At 49.0% G+C, this 9,439-nt stretch overlaps 1 protein-coding gene and 1 non-coding gene across 2 annotated transcripts; both read right to left on the reverse strand.

The window, feature by feature from the left end:
- Positions 1-1,900: 1,900 nt before the first annotated feature.
- On the reverse strand, positions 1,901-8,916 carry LOC112079363 (spectrin alpha chain, non-erythrocytic 1; the record flags this gene model as incomplete). Its single annotated transcript, XM_024145349.2, has 15 exons — positions 8,676-8,916; positions 8,218-8,343; positions 7,398-7,538; positions 6,880-7,160; positions 6,448-6,747; positions 6,000-6,135; positions 5,759-5,860; positions 5,523-5,660; positions 5,317-5,427; positions 5,163-5,240; positions 4,718-4,873; positions 4,229-4,433; positions 3,746-3,927; positions 2,626-3,061; positions 1,901-1,995 (listed from the first exon to the last, which is right to left on the reverse strand). Coding segments are annotated over exons 1-15 (2,724 nt in total), but the record flags the coding sequence as incomplete, so codon positions are not given.
- LOC112079364 (small nucleolar RNA SNORA84) lies at positions 3,188-3,321 on the reverse strand. Its single transcript, XR_002895921.1, has one exon. It is a non-coding gene; the product is annotated as a small nucleolar RNA SNORA84 (small nucleolar RNA).
- Positions 8,917-9,439: the final 523 nt, after the last annotated feature.

Below are 9,439 nucleotides of genomic sequence, written 5' to 3' on the forward strand. Positions count from 1 at the left end.
CTGAGCACTGATGGAGGGATTGTGTTCTTGGTGTAACTCGGGCAGTTGTTGTTGCCATCCTGTACCAGTCCCGCAAGTGTGATGTTCAGATGTACCGATCCTGTGCAGGTGTTGTCACACGTAGTCTGCCACTGCAAGGACGATCAGCTGTCCGTCCTGTCTCCCTGTAGCGCTGTCTTAGGCGTCTCACAGTACGGACATTGCAATTTATTGCCCTGGCCACATCTGCAGTCCTCATGCTCCCTTGCAGCATGCCTAAGGCACGTTCACGCAGATGAGCAGGGACCCTGGGCATCATTCTTTTGGTGTTTTTCAGAGTCATTAGAAAGGCCTCTTTAGTGTCCTACGTTTTTATAACTGTGACCTTAATTGCCTACCGTCTATAAGGATGACAGGATGCTCTCAACTGAGCATCTGTAAAGGTTTGAGGGTCTTAGGGGTCAAGCTGAATTTCTTCAGCCCCCTGAGGTTGAAGAGGCTCTGTTGCGCCTTCTTCACCATACTGTCTGTGTGGGTGGAAAATTTCATATTGTTATTGATGTGTATGCCGAGGAACTTGAAGCTTTCCATCTTCTCCAGTGCGGTCCCGTCAATGTGGATAGGGGCGTGCTCCCTCTGCTGTTTCCTGAAGTCCACGATCAGCTCCTTTGTTTTTTTGACGTTGAGGGAGATGTTATTTTCCTGGCACCACTCTGCCAGGACACTCACCTCCTTCCTGTGGGCTGTCTTGTCATTGTTGGTGTAGGAATATGTTGAAGATAAATACACAACGCAGAGGGTGAGAGGACTAAAAACTAGAGTATTAATGGTCATTAGGGAATTGTAAATAGGAGTTCAATTCAACATCTGTTCAGAATCTGTGGAAAGTCACTCCTGAACTCAGAGCGACGTGTGCTACCTGTGCCACGTTTTCATTGGTATGTATATTGAGTCGGGGGCAGGATACTTGTTATTTGGCCATTGGCCAAGTTGTATTGCAAGAACTTCTGATGGTCAACCCCAAGCTAGGGTGGGGGGAGTTATAAATGGCATCCTGTTCCTTTGTTCAGTGGGGAAAAGCTGAGGACGGGAGACTGAACATCTACCTACCTCCCAGCATAACATCTTGATTTGTCCTCTCTGAATAAACCTATTTTTCTCCCCATGATTTGCTTTGGAGTTTGTGTTATTGAAGAATAACATCAGTTGCTAACATTGTTAATCAGGTCTACTATTGTTGTGTTATCTGCAAACTTGATGATTGAGTTGGAGGCGTGCGTGGCCACTCAGTCAAGGGTGAACAGGGAGTACAGGAGGGGGCTGATCACACACCCTTGTGGGGCCCCAGTGTTGAGGATCAACAAAGTGGAGGTGTTGTTTCCTACCTTCACCACCTGGGGGGCTGCCCGTCAGGAAGTCCAGGACCCAGTTGCACAGGGAGGGGTTCAGACCCAGGGCCCCAAGCTTAATGATGAGCTTGGAGGGTACTATGGTGTTAAAGGCTGAGCTATAGTCAATGCATAGGTATTCCTCTTGTCCAGATGGGATAGGACAGTGTGCAATGCGAAGGCGATTGCATCGTCTATGGATCTATTGGGGCGGTATGCAAATTAAAGTGGGTCTGGTGTCAGGTAAGGTAAAGGTGATTTGATCCTTAACTAGCCTCTCAAAGCACTTCATGATGACAGAAGTGAGTGCTACAGGGCGATAGTCATTGAGTTCAGTTACCTTTGCTTTCTTGGGTACAGGAACAATGGTGGATTTCTTGAAGCAAGTGGCGACAGCCGACAGATAGGGAGAGATTGAATATGTCCGTAAACACTCCAACCTGCTGGTCTGCGCATGCTCTGAGGACGCGGCTTGGGATGCCGTCTGGGCCGGCAGCCTTGCGAGGGTTAACACGCTTAAATGTCTCACTCACGTCAGCCACGGAGAACGAGAGCCCACATTCCTTGATAGCAGGCCGCGTTGGTGGCACTGTGTTATCCTCAAAGCGGGCGAAGGTGTTTAGCTTGTCTGGGAGCAAGACATCATGTCCGGGACGTGGGCTGTTTTTCATTTGTAATCCGTGACCATCTGTAGACCCTGCAACATACATCTTGTGTCGGAGCCGTTGAATTGCGACTCCACTTTGTCTCTGTACTGACGTTTTGCCTGTTTGATTGCCTTACGGAGGAAATAACTACACTGTTTGTATTCGACCAGATTCCCAGTGGTTCACGCTTTCAGTTTTGCGCGAATGCTGCCGTGTATCCACGGTTTCTGGTTTGAGTAGGTTTTAATAGTCACAGTCAGAACAACATCGCCTATACACTTCCTGAAGAACTCAGTCACCATGTCTGTGTATATATCAATGTTATTCTCGGAGGCTACCCGGAACATATCCCAGTCCGCGTGATCAAAACAATCTTGAAGCATGGATTCCGATTGGACAGACCAGCATTGAATAGACCTTAGCACGGGTACTTCGTGTTTGAGTTTCTGCCTATAGGAAGGGAGGAGCAAAATGGAGTCGTGATCTGATTTGCTGAAGGGAGGGCGAGGGAGGGCCTTGTAGCCATCCTGGAAGGGCGAGTAGCAGTGATCGTGTTTTAGCAGCGCGAGTACTAGAGTCAATGTGTTGAATTTAAATGGAATTGACCCAACCTGCTAGATAGTCAACAGGTGAACAGTTGAAAAAGGTGGCAGTATGCATGTTAGTAAGAGCCGGCTTACCTTCCTCCACCATGGCCTCTCCCTTTTGGGTGACAGCCTTGATGCGGGGTTCGTGGCCGGCGATCTCCGCTTGCAGGGCCTGGTGCTTCTTCAGCAAGTTCTGAACGCCAATCAAGTCTTTGCCCCGGTTGGTGGAGGCGGCGATGGGCTCCTTCTCCCGGATCCAGGTCTCCTCGTCCTCCACATCTCTGAAGAGCTGCTGCAGCCGCAGCGAGTCTGATAGCTTCTGCTTGCGAGCAGCCATAGGGTCGCGAAGGGCGTCGTAGCGCGCCATCAGGGCCTCCTGCTTGCGCTTGATGTTGTCAGCGTCAAAGTGGCCCGCCTCCTGGAACTGACGCGCCTGGATGGTGATGCCGTCAATGCGGTCCTAGAGAGGGGAGAGAGAGTCGGTCAGTTAAGTGTTGGCAGTAAGTCAGTCAGCAAGACTTACCTTGTGCACTGACAGACAGTAGTCGACACAAATATTTGAATGCCTGAATATTGTAGACCATAATAATGTCTCTGCAACTGGGCTATGAAGTACTTGGAGTGGCAACTCTCATGCATAAAATCACAGAGTATATATTTGCCAGTCAATCAAAAACCTATAGATTAGCACAGTCCAGCTTTTTCTAGGAACTACAAGGCATGGACGGGTTTCTTATAATTAGAGTAGAAACGCACTAGCTGCTCCCAGAGGTAAATGCAACAGTGTCTGTTAGTAGTTTACTTTTTGGTTCTGAAAACATCTAGTGATGGCAGTCAGTCAGTTACCCGGCGGTGATTTAAACAATAAGGCACGAGGCTGTGTGGTATATGGCCAATATACCACGACTAAGGGCTGTTTTTATGCAAGACGCATTGCGGAGTGCCTGGACACAGTCCTTAGCCGTGGTATATTGGCCATATACCACAAACCCCGAGGTGCCTTATTGCTATTATAAACTGGTTACCAACGTAAAATAAAATGTTTTGTCATACTTGTGGTATACGGTCTGATATACCACGGCTGTCAGCCAATCAGCATTCAGGGCTCGAACCACCCAGTTTATAAATGACAGTAAATCATTACCTGGTGTGCGGCCACATCGGCCTCCAGCAGGGCATGTTTCTTCTGCAGGTTCTGGACGCTGGTCAGGTCCTTGCCGTAGTCATCGGAGGCCAGGTGGCCCTCCACCTCGTAAAGCCACAGCTCAATGTCCTCCACATTCCTGTTGAACTGCTGCTGCTGGTTAGCCTCACGCAGCTTGATGCCTGGGGGGAGGGGAGAGAGGAGAGGGTGGTGAGGAGCGGTTTCAGGGTGGATTCAATTAAGTTGGATGTAGGTATTGAAGGAAGGGCAGTTCTAAATTTGTAGGTTTGGTTTCAGATCTTGGGGCTCTTAAATTAAACCTAGTGTAGTGACTAAAAACTAGCTTAAAACATAAATGCACCTTTTTGCAGCGCTACTCTACAGAGTAACTAGCGTCGCCGCCATTTTATATTTCCTCCACTGGAGGCAAACTCAAAATGGTGGTCGCCATAATAATAACAGCCTCACTCACACTCATCTCACCTTTGAGCTCAGTGGCCTCCAGCAGCTTCTTCCACTGGGAGCTGACCTCGTCCATGCGGACCGACACTTCGTCCGTGGCGTAGTGCTTTCCGTCCAGGAGCTCCTGTCCAGACTTCTGCAGCGCGTCGATGCGGCTCTGGTTGGCTGACAGCTCCGCCTCGAAGGCCTGGTGCTTCTGGACCTTGCCCTGCAAGTTGGACGGATCCTGGGGAGAACAGAAAGAGCAGAGAGATAGTGAAAGGAAGGGGTTGTTATAAGTATTAGGCCATATTACTGGGAATAAGGAACTGTGTGGTTCACAGTGGTATTGCAGCCTAATAGGATCACACTGCAGTCTAGGAGAAAGCCACGTTGAGTATTGAAACCCCATTATAAAGTACTAAGTAGCTAACTAGCTAAAGTATACTACTATAAAGTAGATAACTAACTAGCTAAAGTACATCACTATAAAATAGCTAGCTAAAGTAGCTAACTGAGAAACATTGATACCTTGTAGGCTTCGTCGGTGGCCGTCTTCATCTTCTCATTGATCCAGCTCTTGAGCTCGTCCGAGTCGCGGGAGAACTGCTGCAAGTGGAAGGAGTCCTCCAGGGCGGCGCGGCGGGACTGGGCACGCTCATGCAGGGCGTTACGGCGGCTCAGCAGCTGAAGGGTGGGTGAGATTTTATACACAACACCCAGGATATGGTATAAGCAGATATAGGGCAGCAGGTAGCCTAGTGATTCAGAGTGTTGAGCCAGTAACCGTAAGGTTGCTGGTTCGAATCCCCAAGCCGACTAGGTGAAAAATCTGTCGATGTGCACTTGAGCAAGGCACTTAACCCTAATTGCTCTGGATAAGAGAGTCTGTACTCTCTATTTGACATTTTAGTCATTTAGCAAAGTGCTACAAACATAGGACACATTCCGGTCCTGATCATCGTATTCTACTTACAGCATCTCTACGAGTGGCCACATCCTCCTTGGCGTAGTGGTTGTTCTGGATCAGTTTGGTGGCAAATTCATCCAGGGCCTGGAGAGAGGTTAGAGATTAGGCGTAACATTTGAGGAGGAAAAGCTGATCCTAGAGGTTACTGTTATATACTCACAGTGATCTTCTCCTCCTGGGCGCTGAGGGACTTCTCAAAGTCCTCGTGTTTCTTCAGCAGGGCCTCCACGCTGTCCAGAGAGTCACCAAGATCCTCGTTCAGAAGGAACGCCTGCAAGAACACAAGAATTACTTCACACCCAAACATTTTTGGAGAATAATAATTTAAGTGTAAGTGAGCATGTTATTGTGTGTGGATGGCGATACCTCTTGCTTGCTCATCCAGTTGTCGACCTGCTCCGTGTCCCTGTAGAAGAGTTGCAGGTCCATGCACTGCTCGTACTGCTGCCTGCGCACCTCCCACAGCTCCAGCAGAGACTCCTTCTCCTCAGTCAGTACACCCAGCTACACACACACACACGGATGGGGTTCAATTAATCTGTCCACAGGTCCATGTAAAAGCTTGAATTCCAAACCAAGGATAAAGAGACAGATAGCCATACCTTCTCCTTGACCTCCTCTGAGGCGTAGTGTCCAGTGTTGAGCAGAGCCTGGCCGGCCTCGTCCGTGGCTTTGAAGCTGTCCTCATGGGCGTCAATCTCACCCTAAGGACCACACACACACAGTAAACGTCAGCAACATTGCATGAAAAACTAGCATCACTGATTGAAGATCTGAGAAAATATATAGTACTTAACAACTGCAATTATATAAAAATTATTATTAGGATCAGTTTTCCTGTACCTTGTGTTCCTGGTGGCGGTCGAGGAGAGCCTCAGCTCCAGCCACGTCGTTGGCCAGCTCATCAGCATTGATCAGGGCCTTCATCTCCGTCACCCAGCTGGTCAGGTCACGGAAGTCTGAAGTGTAGCGCTGCAGCCTGCAAAACACATACAGACAGTCAGTCAGAAGATAGGGTTCTGCATACTTTCAACTAAACTGGGCTCAAATGGCTGATAAATGTTTTGTTTGACCATGCTATTGGGTAGTCGCTGTGTGTTGAGCGCAGTGGTGTTACAGTACTAACCCAGTAAAGTTACAGTAGTGACACTGCAAAGTTACAGTACTGACCAAGTAAGGTTACAGTAGGGACACTGCAAAGTTACAGTACTGACATAGTAACAATACGGTACTGATCCAGTAAAGTTAGTGTGTTCGCTGTTAGGGCGGCCAGGGTTTTACCGGTACCCACCTGTAGGAGTCGTTGAGGCGGGCGTGGCGCTCGGCGGCCAGCGTGCGGATCTGCTCCCAGTTGGTGATGAGCTCATCCCTCTTCAGGTGGATCTGGGAGGCGTTCTGGGGGTGTGTCTGCTGCAGACGTTCAGCCTCTCCGCCCAGAGTGTTGACCTTGTCCTCGAGGGCAGCCAGGTCTCTCTCCAGGCCCTCATGCTTGCGCAGCAGAGCCTGAACGCTGGCCAGGTCCCGGCCAAAGTCATCGGATGCCATGAGCTGCTCCTTCTCCTTGATCCAGCTAATGGTCTCGTCCACATCCCTGCAGGCCACATAACACTCTCAGTCGGAACAGAAAATCTAAATGTCTTGATCCTCTCAGTTGTCTTGTGGCTTCCCCATCACACACACACACTCCAAAAGAAAACACACCCCCAGCCTGTCCTGGGCATACCTGTTAAATCTCTGCACCTCGGCGGCTCCGAACAGCCTGCCCTGCCTCTGCTGCGCCAGGCCCTTGAGCCTCTGCCAGGCGGCGTTCACCTCCTCCTGCTTGCGAACGATGAGCTCCGCCTCGGGGTGGGACTCCTGGCTCAACTTGCCCGCCAGCTGGTTCACCTCGTTCACACGCTCCTCGTGGGCTGCCAGGTCCGTCTGGAACTCCTCAAACTTCTTCTGGAGCACCTCTACGTGCTCCAGGTCCTGGCCCAGCTCCTCCGAGGTGGCCATGGCCTCCTGTTAGACACAGGTTTTGGTAAGATTTAGGATCGGTTATATAGTAGGGCCCTGCAGACATGGTTTAGGGAGGCTAATGTTAGGATAGGTTGTCAATAAGGTCCTATGGCAATGGTCTCCTGTTGGATATGATTTAGGGTAAGGTCATGTTGTCTATTAGAGTTCCATAGACATGCTTTAGGCCATTGCCTCCAGTAGATATAGAGGATGTGTGTGACTTCAGGTTGAGACACTGACCTTGTCACTGATCCAGTCCAGGGCATCCTCACACTCGCGCAGGTACTGCACCAGCTTCTGGGCCTGCAGCAGACGAACACCTTTCTCCTTGGTCTTCTGCAGCAGCAGGTCCCAAAGACGGTGCAGCTCCTCCAGACGAGTCTGTTTGGGCAGAAAGGGAGACAATTTGCACCACGGAATGGAAGCTGATCCAAGACCAATAATCAGCCTCTCAGAGTAGGCCGTGCTGATCTAGGATCAGGTCCCCTCTGTCAATATAACCTTATTCATTATGGGAAATCAGGGCCTGTGTTCATAACGCATCTCACGGAAGGAGTGCTGACCTAGGATCAGGCCACCCTGTCAAAGTGATCTTGTTCAATATGATCCAAAAGTTCAAACTGATCCTAAATCAGCACTCCAATTTTTGAGACGCTTTATGAATATGGGCCAAGTACTTGCTGAGGTTGTAGTTTGAGACCAAGATAAGTGCTTATCAATGGAACAAAATGTTCCTTTTAGTCACACAAATCATGCACTTTTCATTAGGTATTCTTAAATATCGCATAACCACACAACAAACAGAACAGAACAATGGATCTGACAGAAGTGGAGGGGAACCTAAAAGTGAGAGAAACAGAAGAGCCAGGAGGTCGACAGCACTCAAGCACCTACTTTTATATACTCCGCCATATTGAAACTTGAGACTATGGGTCTCTGGAAAGTCCGGTAGGGCGTGAAGGACTGAACCAGACATGATTGGGTTAAAAAGGGTAGATTGTGTAGTTCCATCTTGGTTAAGCATATAGCTCAGCGGACTGTGTGTATGTGTGTGTCTTACGCGGATGGTTTCAGAGGCAAAGTGACCCTCGGAGATCATGAGGTTGCCAGTCTCGTCAAGCTTGATGATGGCCCCAGCGTTGGCCTGCACCTCCGCCTCGAAGGCCTGGTGTTTCTGGAGCTTGCCCTGTGGGGGAGGAGGCATGTTAGCGTGGCACAAAGACTAGTGGACAGGACAGACATACCTGGCCAAGGGTCACAGCAAAGAGGGTTTTATGACGTACTGATAATTCTGTGTGTGTGGTTTTATGGCCACGCTGTTTCGTTTTGAATGGCCACTGGCAAGCCTTAAAGCCAGTAAAATCACAACAAGTGGCTTGTGCATCATAAAGGTCAATCAAATCAGGATCTTTACTTCAGTATTCACTTTTTTTCTATGCCCTGCTTACAGCTCCACCCAAGTCCAAGTCATTCTTTATTTTATTAGCCTCAARTGGCTTCCTATCCATCAGCACTGACCTGGAGGTTGGTGGGGTCCTTGTAGTTCTCATCGGAGGCGATCTGCAGCTTCTCCTGGATCCACTTCTCCAGCTCATCGGCATCGCGGCGGAAGAACTGGAAACGGTAGGAGTCCTCCAGCTTCTGCCGGCGCACACCCGACAGCTCCTTGAAGCGCCGGTAGCGGTCCAACACCTGCTGCCGACGCTCCTGGATGTCATCGGCAGACTCCAGCACTTTCCCACCACTGGTATCCATTCTCTGATGACACAGAAATACAGGGGGAAATTAGGATTTAGAACTTTTTATAATATTACAGGAGTAGCCCATTGTTATCCATATAAAATAMAATTACTGATGGGCTTTGCCTGTTCTAGTAATTATATTTCCGTTGTAGGCTAATCATTAATACTACTTTCTATTTGCAACAATGTTTCAGCTGCAACTTTTGTTTTCTAGTTGTCAACATTAATAGTTCCTACAATTGGGATGAGTGGATGAGAATGTTAAGARGGCTGCCACCATTTGTCCATCCCTTTGAATAGAACAAAAATAAAATGGTCCAACTGAGCCTGCCATGGTTACGCTAGCATGATCACATTGAGTATCACTTATTTTATTTACCCCTTTTTCCACCCCAATTTCGTGGTATCCAATTGGTAGTTACAGTCTTGTCCCATCTCTGCAACTACTGAACGGACTCAGGAGAGGCGAAGGTCGAGAGCCGTGCGTCCTCAGAAACTCAACCCAGCCTGCTTCTTGACACAATGCCCGCTTAACCCGGA

The sequence above is a fragment of the Salvelinus sp. IW2-2015 genome, unplaced genomic scaffold (assembly GCF_002910315.2).
Source record: "Salvelinus sp. IW2-2015 unplaced genomic scaffold, ASM291031v2 Un_scaffold7734, whole genome shotgun sequence".
NCBI classification, from domain to species: Eukaryota; Metazoa; Chordata; class Actinopteri; order Salmoniformes; family Salmonidae; genus Salvelinus; species Salvelinus sp. IW2-2015.